The sequence below is a fragment of the Haliotis cracherodii genome, unplaced genomic scaffold (assembly GCF_022045235.1).
Source record: "Haliotis cracherodii isolate W230 unplaced genomic scaffold, xgHalCrac1.p SCAF_3, whole genome shotgun sequence".
NCBI lineage: Eukaryota > Metazoa > Mollusca > Gastropoda > Lepetellida > Haliotidae > Haliotis > Haliotis cracherodii.
In genome coordinates this window covers 55,688,761-55,703,187 of record NW_027266286.1, presented here as the reverse complement: position 1 = coordinate 55,703,187, position 14,427 = coordinate 55,688,761, and the positions used below count along the sequence as shown (strand labels likewise).

The following is a 14,427-nucleotide window of genomic DNA, read 5'->3' as shown; positions in this document are numbered from 1 at the left end:
GACTTGGTTGATGCATATCATCGTATCCCAATTGCGTGGATCGATGCTCATGATGTCAATCACTGAATTGTCTTGTCCAGACTCGATTATTTACAGATCGTCTATTGATAGTATCGATGGTGTTGGGCGGCATCGATCTTAACTATTGACATTTGTACTTGTCATCGATGTATTGACGGAGCGTTGACAATGGAGATACATCGATAGTTCGATCAATCGATAATTGTGCTATGAGTGCTACAGTCTTTAGTCTCCTAATCTTCACATTAGACTGTGCTATGAGTGCTACAGTCTTCAGTCTCCTAATCTTCACATTAGACTGTGCTATGAGTGCTACAGTCTTCAGTTTCCTAATCTTCACATTAGACTGTGCTATGAGTGCTACAGTCTTCAGTTTCCTAATCTTCACATTAGACTGTGCTATGAGTGCTACAGTCTTTAGTCTCCTAATCTTCACATTAGACTGTGCTATGAGTGCTACAGTCTTCAGTCTCCTAATCTTCACATTAGACTGTGCTATGAGTGCTACAGTCTTCAGTCTCCTAATCTTCACATTAGACTGTGCTATGAGTGCTACAGTCTTCAGTTTCCTAATCTTCACATTAGACTGTGCTATGAGTGCTACAGTCTTCAGTTTCCTAATCTTCACATTAGACTGTGCTATGAGTGCTACAGTCTTCAGTTTCCTAATCTTCACATTAGACTGTGCTATGAGTGCTACAGTCTTCAGTTTCCTAATCTTCACATTAGACTGTGCTATGAGTGCTACAGTCTTTAGTCTCCTAATCTTCACATTAGACTGTGCTATGAGTGCTACAGTCTTTAGTCTCCTAATCTTCACATTAGACTGTGCTATGAGTGCTACAGTCTTTAGTCTCCTAATCTTCACATTAGGCTGTGCTATGAGTGCTACAGTCTTCAGTTTCCTAATCTTCACATTAGACTGTGCTATGAGTGCTACAGTCTTTAGTCTCCTAATCTTCACATTAAACTGTGCTATGAGTGCTACAGTCTTCAGTTTCCTAATCTTCACATGAGACTGTGCTATGAGTGCTACAGTCTTTAGTCTCCTAATCTTCACATTAGACTGTGCTATGAGTGCTACAGTCTTTAGTCTCCTAATCTTCACATTAGGCTGTGCTATGAGTGCTACAGTCTTTAGTCTCCTAATCTTCACATTAGACTGTGCTATGAGTGCTACAGTCTTTAGTCTCCTAATCTTCACATTAGACTGTGCTATGAGTGCTACAGTCTTTAGTCTCCTAATCTTCACATTAGACTGTGCTATGAGTGCTACAGTCTTCAGTTTCCTAATCTTCACATTAGACTGTGCTATGAGTGCTACAGTCTTTAGTCTCCTAATCTTCACATTAGACTGTGCTATGAGTGCTACAGTCTTCAGTTTCCTAATCTTCACATTAGACTGTGCTATGAGTGCTACAGTCTTTAGTCTCCTAATCTTCACATTAGACTGTGCTATGAGTGCTACAGTCTTCAGTTTCCTAATCTTCACATTAGACTGTGCTATGAGTGCTACAGTCTTCAGTTTCCTAATCTTCACATTAGACTGTGCTATGAGTGCTACAGTCTTCAGTTTCCTAATCTTCACATTAGACTGTGCTATGGGTGCTACAGTCTTCAGTTTCCTAATCTTCACATTAGCCTGTGCTATGAGTGCTACAGTCTTCAGTTTCCTAATCTTCACATTAGACTGTGCTATGAGTGCTACAGTCTTCAGTTTCCTAATATTCACATTAAACTGTGCTATGAGTGCTACAGTCTTCAGTTTCCTAATCTTCACATTAGACTGTGCTATGAGTGCTACAGTCTTCAGTTTCCTAATCTTCACATTAGACTGTGCTATGAGTGCTACAGTCTTCAGTTTCCTAATCTTCACATTAGACTGTGCTATGAGTGCTACAGTCTTTAGTTCCCTTATCTTCACATTAGACTGTGCTATGAGTGCTACAGTCTTCAGTTTCCTAATCTTCACATTAGACTGTGCTATGAGTGCTACAGTCTTCAGTTTCCTAATCTTCACATTAGACTGTGCTATGAGTGCTACAGTTTTCAGTTTCCTAATCTTCACATTAGACTGTGCTATGAGCGCTACAGTCTTCAGTTTCCTAATCTTCACATTAGACTGTGCTATGAGTGCTACAGTCTTCAGTTTCCTAATCTTCACATTAGACTGTGCTATGAGTGCTACAGTCTTCAGTTTCCTAATCTTCACATTAGACTGTGCTATGAGTGCTACAGTCTTCAGTTTCCTAATCTTCGCATTAGACTGTGCTATGAATGCTACAGTCTTTGGGTTTCCTAATCTTCGCATTAGACTGTGCTATGAGTGCTACAGTCTTTAGTTTCCTAATCTTCACATTAAACTGTGCTATGAGTGCTACAGTCTTTAGTTTCCTAATCTTCGCATTAGACTGTGCTATGAGTGCTACAGTCTTTAGTTTCCTAATCTTCACATTAGACTGTGCTATGACGTGCTACAGTCTTTAGTTTCCTAATCTTCACATTAAACTGTGCTATGAGTGCTACAGTCTTCAGTTTCCTAATCTTCACATTAAACTGTGCTATGAGTGCTACAGTCTTTAGTTTCCTAATCTTCACATTAGACTGTGCTATGAGTGCTACAGTCTTTAGTTCCCTTATCTTCACATTCGACTGTGCTATGAGTGCTACAGTCTTCAGTTTCCTAATCTTCACATTAGACTGGGCTATGAGTGCTACAGTCTTTAGTTTCCTAATCTTCACATTAGACTGTGCTATGAGTGCTACAGTCTTCAGTTTCCTAATCTTCACATCAGACTGTGCTATGAGTGCTACAGTCTTTAGTTCCCTTATCTTCACATCAGACTGTGCTATGAGTGCTACAGTCTTTAGTTCCCTTATCTTCACATTAGACTGTGCTATGAGTGCTACAGTCTTTAGTTCCCTTGTCTTCACATTAGACTGTGCTATGAGTGCTACAGTCTTTAGTTCCCTTATCTTCACATTAGACTGTGCTATGAGTGCTACAGTCTTTAGTTTCCTAATCTTCACATCAGAATGTGCTATGAGTGCTACAGTCTTCAGTTTCCTAATCTTCACATCAGACTGTGCTATGAGTGCTACAGTCTTTAGTTCCCTTATCTTCACATCAGACTGTGCTATGAGTGCTACAGTCTTTAGTTCCCTTATCTTCACATTAGACTGTGCTATGAGTGCTACAGTCTTTAGTTCCCTTATCTTCACATCAGACTGTGCTATGAGTGCTACAGTCTTTAGTTCCCTTATCTTCACATTAGACTGTGCTATGAGTGCTACAGTCTTTAGTTCCCTTGTCTTCACATTAGACTGTGCTATGAGTGCTACAGTCTTCAGTTTCCTAATCTTCACATTAGACTGTGCTATGAGTGCTACAGTCTTTGGGTTTCCTAATCTTCACATCAGACTGTGCTATGAGTGCTACAGTCTTTAGTTCCCTTATCTTCACATTAGACTGGGCTATGAGTGCTACAGTCTTTAGTTCCCTTGTCTTCACATTAGACTGTGCTATGAGTGCTACAGTCTTTAGTTTCCTAATCTTCACATTAGACTGTGCTATGAGTGCTACAGTCTTTAGTTTCCTAATCTTCACATTAAACTGTGCTATGAGTGCTACAGTCTTTAGTTTCCTAATCTTCACATTAGACTGTGCTATGAGTGCTACAGTCTTTAGTTTCCTAATCTTCACATTAGACTGTGCTATGAGTGCTACAGTCTTTAGTTTCCTAATCTTCACATTAGACTGTGCTATGAGTGCTACAGTCTTCAGTTTCCTAATCTTCACATTAGACTGTGCTATGAGTGCTACAGTCTTTAGTTCCCTTATCTTCACATTAGACTGTGCTATGAGTGCTACAGTCTTTAGTTCCCTTGTCTTCACATTAGACTGTGCTATGAGTGCTACAGTCTTTAGTTTCCTAATCTTCACATTAGACTGTGCTATGAGTGCTACAGTCTTTAGTTTCCTAATCTTCACATTAAACTGTGCTATGAGTGCTACAGTCTTTAGTTTCCTAATCTTCACATTAGACTGTGCTATGAGTGCTACAGTCTTTAGTTTCCTAATCTTCACATTAGACTGTGCTATGAATGCTACAGTCTTTGGGTTTCCCAATCTTCACATTAGACTGTGCTATGAGTGCTACAGTCTTTAGTTTCCTAATCTTCACATTAAACTGTGCTATGAGTGCTACAGTCTTTAGTTTCCTAATCTTCACATTAGACTGTGCTATGAGTGCTACAGTCTTTAGTTTCCTAATCTTCACATTAGACTGTGCTATGAGTGCTACAGTCTTTAGTTTCCTAATCTTCACATTAGACTGTGCTATGAGTGCTACAGTCTTCAGTTTCCTAATCTTCACATTAGACTGTGCTATGAGTGCTACAGTCTTTAGTTCCCTTATCTTCACATTAGACTGTGCTATGAGTGCTACAGTCTTTAGTTCCCTTGTCTTCACATTAGACTGTGCTATGAGTGCTACAGTCTTTAGTTTCCTAATCTTCACATTAGACTGTGCTATGAGTGCTACAGTCTTTAGTTTCCTAATCTTCACATTAAACTGTGCTATGAGTGCTACAGTCTTTAGTTTCCTAATCTTCACATTAGACTGTGCTATGAGTGCTACAGTCTTTAGTTTCCTAATCTTCACATTAGACTGTGCTATGAATGCTACAGTCTTTGGGTTTCCCAATCTTCACATTAGACTGTGCTATGAATGCTACAGTCTTTGGGTTGCCTAATCTTCGCATAAGGCTGTGCTATGAGTGCTACAGTCTTCAGTTTCCTAATCTTCACATTAGACTGTGCTATGAATGCTACAGTCTTTGGGTTTCCTAAAGTTCTCAGTAAAAAACAGGTAGAACTTAATCAAATGTGTAAAAAGTTTTAGATTTTAGAATTCGATTTCCAAATGGACAAACGTACATTTATGTAGTACAGCATGGTCAACATATTTTATTATATATAGTTCAACGATTATTTGGTCAACGAGTAACTGTCTCCCCTACAAGAATATTTGAACTGTTGAATTCAGTTTCGTGGATCAATAATGAATACCGATTAATAATTGGAAAGGATATGAAGATGTGGTTTAAGTTCAATCATCAATCAACCTTAAAGAATGAACAAACAAACGAAATCCCGAATGGAGAATAAATGGCTTTTGATATTTCACATTCTGCCGTTCTACTTAGTGATCTAAGCGTTACTAAATAAATCTTCAACTTTCGATCCTTGACACGGGAACTTCAAATGTCAAATCCATTTTAGACCCCTTTTCGTGAAATATAACCGCCATATGATACATAAATCCTGGACAAACATAGAGCGGTCGGGTAGCCTAGTAGTTAAAGCGTTTGCTAGTCACGCCGAAGACCCGGATTCGATGCCCAACATGGGCACAATGTGTGAAGCCCATTTCTGGTGTGATATTGCTGGAATATTGCTAAAAGCGGCGTAAACCTATACTCGTTCACTCACCCTGGACAAAGACATATCAAATGGCAATTTCATCATGTTGCCAGTGTCTAGATCTTTCATGAACATCACCCCCTCATGTGACGTCTCTTAACAACCGTCCGTTTGATTTGAAGTTGAAAATTGAAATGGAATTTGATGTTTGAGAAAAATGTATAAAAAATAATAAATGTTCGCTTGAATTGCTGGAATTTTTTCAGGAATGCCTCAGAGAAAAAACAAATCGTACCGTGTGTCCTCGATCTGTGATCTAAACATATTTTTTGTTTCTTACAAACAGAATTAGCTATTCTCAAAATGGACTAATCTTATGCGGAGGGATATCTAAAATATCATTACACCGCCGAGGTATAATGTGAATAACGGAATAAGCAGAGTGGATCTGAATGGCACCATGGGATGCCCGGACCCCATCCCTTTTTTGTGGTGGTGGGAACCTCTGATTTCGTGATATAAGTTGCCAATCGTCTCTACACAGGCGTCGTAGTTTGTTTGCAGAAAGAAACAATCGACAATGAAAAAAACCCATGGGCCAGTCATTGCGACTGAATATAGATCTTTGGCGGAAAGATGACTCACGCGTGCTATTACCTCACGGCCTGTAAGGAAGTATTCCCTCACACTACATGTGCCATGCCTGTACTATTATAACCTAAACCGCAGTCCCCCCCCCCCCCCCCCCCCCCTCTCCACCCCCCCCCCCCCCCCCCACCCCCCCCCACCCCCACACACATTTTCAATGGTTATTCGTGGGAAATCGTTTTGTTTGGTTTACAGTCAGTTCGGCACATTCCTGTAAACGACTATTAGAATCACGGCTAGACTAAACTATTAGATCTAGATCTAGCATATTCTACATATACCCGTTGAATATAAGACCCGTGAAGATCCGCGTTAGAATTGGTCTTCAGCTACCCATGTTTGTTGTAAAAGGCGATCGGGTGGTCAGGCTCGCTGACTTCGTTGATGCATGTCATCGTATCCTAATTTCGTATATTGCTGAGTGCGGCCTTAAACAAACAAACAAACATATATAAAAATAAGCGATGTGTGTGGTCCGTTTGGCGGTGTACGGTCGTATGTAGACTTTTGAAGTTGATGATAATCGTGTAATTATTGACCACTGATATCGCGGAGTGTGCCATGTAATGTGATAGTTACGTGAACGAGTGAAACTAGGGAAACTGCGGTAGAGTTTGAATGTGCATGACGTGCACGATTCTCTGGGACGGCCTGTTCCGGACAGGATGACAATTGAAGTTAACAGTTCCGGACACATTGCTCTTACACTCAGTATCCCGTCCACTATTTCATATCCTTGTTGTTTGAAAAACAATTAATATAACGTTTGTCTCATATGAACACGAACCTAGAGGCACATCATTTGCTTGATTATAGAAATGGAACAAAATTGTCGTTTTGGTGTTCAGTTACATCCGGAATGTATTCATATTTTCCTATTTCTATTTGCGGAGGATCTTATTGTGTTTGGCAATACTGTCAACAATTTACAAATGAAGTTAAATATCTTGCATGATTACTGTTGTAAATGGGAAATGTCAGTGAATTTATTGAAAACAAAAATACTTGTTTTTAAAAATGGGGGAGGTTTATCACGTTATGAAAAATGGTATCATGACGGAAATGTGGTTGAAGTATTTACTGGATACAGTTATCTTGGTTTGTATTTTAGCAATAGATTACTATGGTCGAAAGCTTTAAGTAATATTGCAATTCAGGCAAGAAAGGTGTTCATGATCCTTTTAATTAGTATACATTCCTTAAAACCATACTCGCCTCACTTTTACTTCAAATTATTTGATGCAAAGATAACACCAATACTTTTATACGGGGCTGAAATTTGAGGGTTCAGTGACAAAGAACCACTAGAAAAAGTTCAGTTGTATGCCTGTAAGCGTCTTTTAAATGTAAAGTTATCAACTTCAAATAATGGGTTGTTAGGCGAGTGTGGTAGATACCCTATCCGGTGGCTTGCTGAATTGAAATGTGTCGAATATTGGCTGTCTCTTTTAAATGCAGGAATCTCGCTTACCCAAAAATTGTTACAATATGTTGCGCTTGTACGATGAACAAGGCCAAGTAAATTGGGTAACGAAACTTAAAACTTGTTATTTTTAGATTAGGATTTGGTGATGTCTGGTTCTTTCAAGCATGTGGTAATAAAACCGTATTTTTAAATATGTTACGTCAACGTTTAAAAGACAACTTTTCTCAGGTTTGGCATAGTGATTTATCTGAAGGCCCCCAAATGGCTTATTATACACAGTTTAAAACATCCATTTTATGTGAGAACTATTTGAGTAGTATTACAGAAAATAAATTCAGAACAACATTGACTCGTTTTCGGCTTAGTTCTCACAATTTAGAAATTGAACGTGGACGACATTATAACATTCCTCGTGAATTTAGAGTGAGTGAGTGAGTGAGTTTGGTTTTACGCCGCTTTTAGCAATATTCCAGCAATATCACGGCGGGGGACACCAGAAATGGGCTTCACACATTGTACCCATGTCGGGAATCGAACCCGGGTCTTCGGCGTGACGAGCGAACGCTTTGACCACTAGGCTACCCGACCGCCCCTCGTGAATTTAGAAAATGTAAAGTTTGTAACTTAAACCATATCGAAAATGAATATCACTTTTTGTTAATTTGTCCAGCTTATAGCCATCTTAGGCAAAGTTACATAAAATCTAAATTTTACATCTTCCCAAATATTCTGAAGTTTAATACACTACTGTCATCGCATGACCCTATTATCAATATGAATACAGCAAAGTACTTATTTTATGCCAATGTAAGAACAGAAATACTCCAACATGTATAATGTGCAATTATGTAAAAACTGCTTTTCTTAAAAAAAGGAAGGAGGGTATTATATCTTATACTTGTTTGCACCTTAATTGTATGTCGTCTGTACAAAAAGGCCCGTGGCCTACAAGCACTGAATAAAGGGAAGAAGAAATACATTAAATTTAAATTATATTAAAAATACATTAAATTTACATTTACTATAAATATACATTAAATTTACATTTACATTAAATTTACGTCAAAGTTACATTTCCATTTACGTTAAATTTGCATTTACATTATCCCATCTGTTTTTTAATGGCATCAATGTCAAAGATTCCCTTTGAGATACTTCCTATTGATCCGCATAATACAGACTGCTGTCTAAACCAGGCTTGACTTCCATACTCAAGTGAGTCCGGTTTAGACAGATTCCACACACAGATTGTTGTGTGAAGTGCTACGTATACATACAATGGTACATCTTTCTGGTCGACTCGGAGTCAGAATACTTTGAGTTGAATATTAATGTTAAACTTCTTTATGTTATCTCTGTGGTCTTGCACCCTAAAATCCGGCATAAGCAGAGAGAGAGAGAGAGAGAGAGAGAGAGAGAGAGAGAGAGAGAGAGAGAGAGAGAGAGAGAGAGAGAGAGAGAGAGAGAGAGAGAGAGAGAGAGAGAGAGAGAGAGGACGTTTGGCAAACAAACTTTTGGTTGACGACGTGTGAGTGAGTGAGTTAGGTTAAACGTCACTTACAGCCTTACAGCGCCGCTAAATGTGTCATCTTAATGTGGGGGGAAACCCGGTGTTCTTTGTGCAGGTTTCAGGCGTTTACCACCTCGGTAAAACCCACGAGTAGGGGTGTGGTGCTGACAAACCTAGAAACAAGTTGGGCGAATCCAAGATCATAGATTTCTGGCGCACCCAAGGTACAAAACACGCACGCACGCACGCACGCACGCACGCACGCACGCACGCATGGTTACTTAAAGGTACAGTTGGACTATTGCTGACCAGGGTGTTAAAGAACACTCACCTACTCATTCACTAGTAGAGAGCGTACACACGCAGAGGCCAGGCACTGGGCTAGCGCTCACAGTGAGGGGTCGACACTGCCCCCAGCACACCCTGTGGCAATTGTGATATAGTTAATTAAACAAGTACAACGTTTGAGAAATAGTTTTATTTCAATTATATCAGAGCGTGGACACCGAGACGATTACTACAAAATATGGTGCCGAGGGTAATAATAGGAGCTCTTCCGTGAATCGACAAGCCGATCCTGGCACTGATAAGGGGACGCAACTCAAAGAGAATTTGATCATGAGCAATTAGTCCCTGGCAACATGCTTGTCCACACATTTATATGGTAAATTTCACTGCACACATGACCGGCAACATCATCAAGGTCGATGTCTGCAGCAATGTTGACGAACCTGTAACAAACAAACCCATGCACGAATTATTTAAAACAAATAGTAAACTCATCAGCAGATATTCATTTTAAGCTTGCTGCGTAATTAAACTCTCTGACTGCAAGTCTACTTTCTAACCAAAAGCTCCTATAGACAACAAAGTTCGATAATCTCTTTAGGCCAATCAATTACTCCTGAGTGACGGAGAGAGTTGGGTTTAACTCCTTCTTGGACAATATTTAAGTTACACCTGGTTGAAAGAGAACTTACCACTGCCCTCTCCTAGTTGTTCCTTCATCTGGATGGAGTATTGCAGAGCCTCCATCAGCTGATGGGCGTGGTCCATCTTGACCTCTGACATCTTTTCTGTCTTCATCATGTTCTCCACATGTTCAAGGACGTTCTTGGCATCAGGTACGTCCAAGAAAGGCACCTGGTTGATGAACCTTCCGAAAGCGGAGTTTCTGAAGCCGAGGACGTTGGTGATGGTCTTTGTCACAGTGCCGGCAGTCCTTAGTCCCGCCACCAGACTGACCAAATCGAATTGTTTCTGACCTGAAGACGATAAACACATATATACAAATAGCATGTAGCCTACGACTTTGAAAAGAGCGAGAGGAGGTACACCAGAATCAGGAACAATAAGATCAAGGTCAGGAACAAGAGTAGGAAAGAGACCAAGAACAGTGTGAAAGTAAACAAGAAAGACAGCGGGGAAACAGGCTCTTGAATCAGGAGGTCAATAATGAACATTAACAAGAACAAAATAGAACAGGAGCAGGAGCTGAACAAGAACAGTTGCATTTACAAGAACAGGAAAATGAATAATACGACATGGTCTAGAACAAGGATGTTGAGGTACAAGAACAATGTTCTGTAATCAACAGAAGTGAGTGAGTGAGTGTGGCTTTACGCCGCTTTTAGCAATATTCCAGCAATATCACGGCGGATGACACCAGGGCCCACTTGCACAAAGCGATCTTAGCGCTAAGACTATCGTAAGCCTATGTTAAAGTATGGGAGTTACGACCTTCTTAGCGCTAGGATCGCTTTGTGCAAGTGGGCCCAGAAATGGGCTTCACAATTTGTACCCATGTGGAGAACCGAACCCGGGTCTTCGGCGTGACGAGCAAACGCTTTAACCACTAGACTACCCCACCGCCCCATCAATACAAATGGTATTCTTCCTGGTTTACAGCAACTGAGTGAGTTCACGCCTTCGCCGCAACCTTTCACCTATCACGGAAGCTTGTAAGTACTCGTGACAGGATGAGTCGACCTAGTGGGTGATGACATGAGCAATTTAAGGATACAATATCAGCTACGTTTCTGACTATAACCATACCATCCCTACATATATATCTAAGGGGCGCAACTTTGCACTTGGTCATCCGCGATCACCTGTGACATCAATAAACGTCTTTGTGTCAGTCGGGGATGTGGCCATGTGGTTAGCGTTCGCTCATCCGCTTCTTTCTCACTTGAACCTATTGCCTTTTAGACTTCAACTATCAGAGACGGTTGCTCTGAGAGTATCCGGGTTTCAACTACTGATTCGGTGTGTAAATCATAATTGCTTTGTACTTAGAAATAGTTTTGCATGAAGTCAAACCAGACAAGTACCAATTATTTTATCTTAAACTTACAGTCGCATTCAATGTACTTTAAACTGTACTTGAAAGTAAATTGTGCGAGAAAAATAAATACTAGTTGTCATTCATGAGACGAGAAGCTGTTAAACTGAGATATGGTTGCCGATCATATGTCCTCCCACGTAAGTTGTATTTGAGTGAGTATGGCCTTAAACAATATGCCAGCAATACCACATTGGAAGTGGCATGTATCTATCGAATCGAACCGGACACTTCGGCACAAGCTATACCTACTGGGCTAGCGATCAGTCCACTTCAGCATAATGACTTCCCCCATACACCAGAACCACACCCCAGCAGCATTTTAATGTCCCTATAGACGTTCTATTTGTCCGCTCTAACGAAAGTGAGTGTTCTCGTTAATAACGTACCGCTACTTTCCTCGAATTGCTCCTTCAGCGAGACTGTATGATTAAGGGCGTCCATCAACTGGTGGGCGAGGTCCATCTGAACTGGCGTCATGGCCTCTTTCTTCATCATGTCATCAAATCGGCCTAAAATGCTTTTGGCATCTGGCAGATCCAAGAAGGGGAGCCTATTAATAAATCTTCCAAACGTTGAATTCCCTTGGCCAAGAAGGTTGGTGGCCGTCTTTACGAAGGTGCCTGCCGTCTTCAAACCCTTTAATATTTTGTCAAAGTCAAAGTCAAACCTCTTTTGTCGGGACAGAGGTGTGTCAACTTGCTGGGTATCTTCCCCGCAGATGATCTGCAGACAGACAGCAAGACACAGACACATGGGCAGACAGCTGCTCAGACCTTTCATCCTGATTGAACTGAAATATACAATTTCTGCATTATTCCCTAAGACAAAATAATGTAATATTTTAAATGTATCGATAAACAAACAAATAAGAACGCCATATGAACTGGTCCGTAAACTCAATAATGACAAATAATGTATGAAATAATAATCAATGACTTTTCATCGTGTTAAGTGTGTAGTTCTGAAAGAGGTTCGCCTATGTTAAATGGTACATGGTGATATACATACCGTTAGATGTGATATACAAAGCTGCAGTTAAATACACGCACGCATTCAGGAGAGCGCACCGACTGACGTCTCATGAATTACTCTCAGTATATATCCACATATGAAGAAGGAAGTAGTTTACTGATCAAACTGGGACTTAGAAGAGAGTGCAGTATATGCATTAACTGTGAGACGAAGTTCCCTCCGCGATTTCAAAGTAGCAAAACGGGAAGGGGAGGGGGTTTAGGTGGGGGCGGGGGGTGGTGTGGGGTGGTGGTGGCTGCACGACCCGTGATACGATGTGGGGTAACCTTTACCATACTGTATACAAGCAATTGGCGTATATGAATAATCAGCTGATCAAATATGCGGTGCTAACGAATACTGATACTTTTAGTTTTTACCCCGGACGGGTGCCACGGGTGGGACAGGATACGCTCACCTTTTTGCGAACACCTGGAGTCATCACTATTTGATAGTGATTCATAAGCACATGCGCATGATACAATTGGAAACGTACAATCGACTCTGGAACTGATTTATCACCTTAATATTTTATTTATCTATTTGAGAGTCAATGTTATGTTTTAGCGGATTACTATGATACATATACAAAACTTCATATATATTTCATGTTGATTTGGAGTTTAATTATTTCACAATAAACAATTGCTCTAATTTCACATTTCAATACAACTCTAATGCATCTTTTCCCTCCCTCATTAAACTGAAACGCCTTGATATAACGGAAAGACTGCACTGTTAATGTGTGTTTAGATGTTTAGATCCTAAACACAGACCTAAATTATTTCTTGTCATATACCCTTGATGCATTTACGGTCAGAATATATCGAAGACTCTATTTTACAGATAAACCTGTATTCCCTCTCTGAAATTCATTGTAGGTAGTTTAATAAAGGGGCGCCTTCTATATGTTTCTTTTTTCAGCACATAGTAGGATGGCTGAGTGAGTATAGTTTTACGCCGCTTTGAGCAATATTCCATCAATATCACGGTGGGGAAATGGGCTTCACACATTGTACCAGGGGGAATCGAACCCGGGTCTTCGGCGTGACGTGCGAACGCTGTAACCACCGGGCTACCCCACCGCCCCTCAAATAATGGGAATATAGAAGAATGGAGGTAAATTTAAAAATATGGGGTCTATCACATACGTAGCAATCAGGTATAATTTCATTGTCAACTCCCTGTATAATAACACTATTAAAACCTCGGCGGGATACGAACCCGCACCTCCTGACGTCACTTGGTTTATTTGTAAATGTTGATATTGTACAAGTTCTTTGTAAGACCTGATGGCACCTGTGTTATACAAGGGAATCTGATTTGCACATCTAATTTCAATATATAGTGACAAATGGGTTTACAGAATTAATATTGGACGTGTTTATATCTTATCCATATTTGATTTAATGCCCAGTGTTATGCACTCTATGAAACATGTTTCAAATCTAAACAGACCACCTCCGTGGTCTAGTGGTAGAGCGTCCGCCCGAAGAGCGGAAGGTCCGGGGTTCGATCTCCGCCCGCGTCATACCAAAAGACGTTAACAGATTGTACTTGTTGTTACCCTTCCTGGCCCTCGGCATTAAGGGGCTAAAACAAGGACTGGTCGGCTCAGAGTCAGTATACTGTGTCTGAGTGGGGTATTCATGTTAAACTGCGGCATGGTATCTCAGTGAGCTAGCTCTATAAATAGACATCAGTCCGGACTAGTACAAGCAGCCACACACACACACACGTGCATGCACGTCGCTATATAAGTGCAATAATCTTGGTCGCGACGTTAAACCCCATTTCACCTCACCTCACCAAATCTAAACATGTTTAAATTCTAAACGTGTTCATATTATGGGGATGTTGTGTTTAGGCTGAGAGACATTTCATGTTTAGAACCTAAACGTGTTTAGATAGTAAACACTTAATGAGTATTCCGTTTAGGATTTAAACACATTCTAAATTTTGTTTAAACCTAATGTCTTGTAAGTGTGTACATTCTTAACACATGTTTTACAATGTATTGAAAACATACACGTGTATAA

The 14,427-nt window shown here is 40.3% G+C and overlaps 2 protein-coding genes across 2 annotated transcripts; both read right to left on the bottom strand.

Annotated features, from left to right (window-relative positions):
* Positions 1–142: 142 nt before the first annotated feature.
* LOC139475540 (titin homolog) lies at positions 143–2,332 on the bottom strand. Its single transcript, XM_071258730.1, has one exon. The coding sequence runs from the start codon at positions 2,330–2,332 to the stop codon at positions 143–145; it is 2,190 nt and encodes a 729-aa protein (XP_071114831.1).
* Positions 2,333–9,500: 7,168 nt separating this feature from the next.
* On the bottom strand, positions 9,501–12,491 carry LOC139474561 (uncharacterized). Its single transcript, XM_071257623.1, has 4 exons — positions 12,386–12,491; positions 11,764–12,167; positions 10,011–10,295; positions 9,501–9,761 (listed from the first exon to the last, which is right to left on the bottom strand). The coding sequence occupies exons 2-4, from the start codon at positions 12,155–12,157 to the stop codon at positions 9,688–9,690; spliced, it is 753 nt and encodes a 250-aa protein (XP_071113724.1). The 5' UTR covers positions 12,158–12,167; positions 12,386–12,491; the 3' UTR covers positions 9,501–9,687.
* Between the last annotated feature and the right edge of the window lie 1,936 nt (positions 12,492–14,427).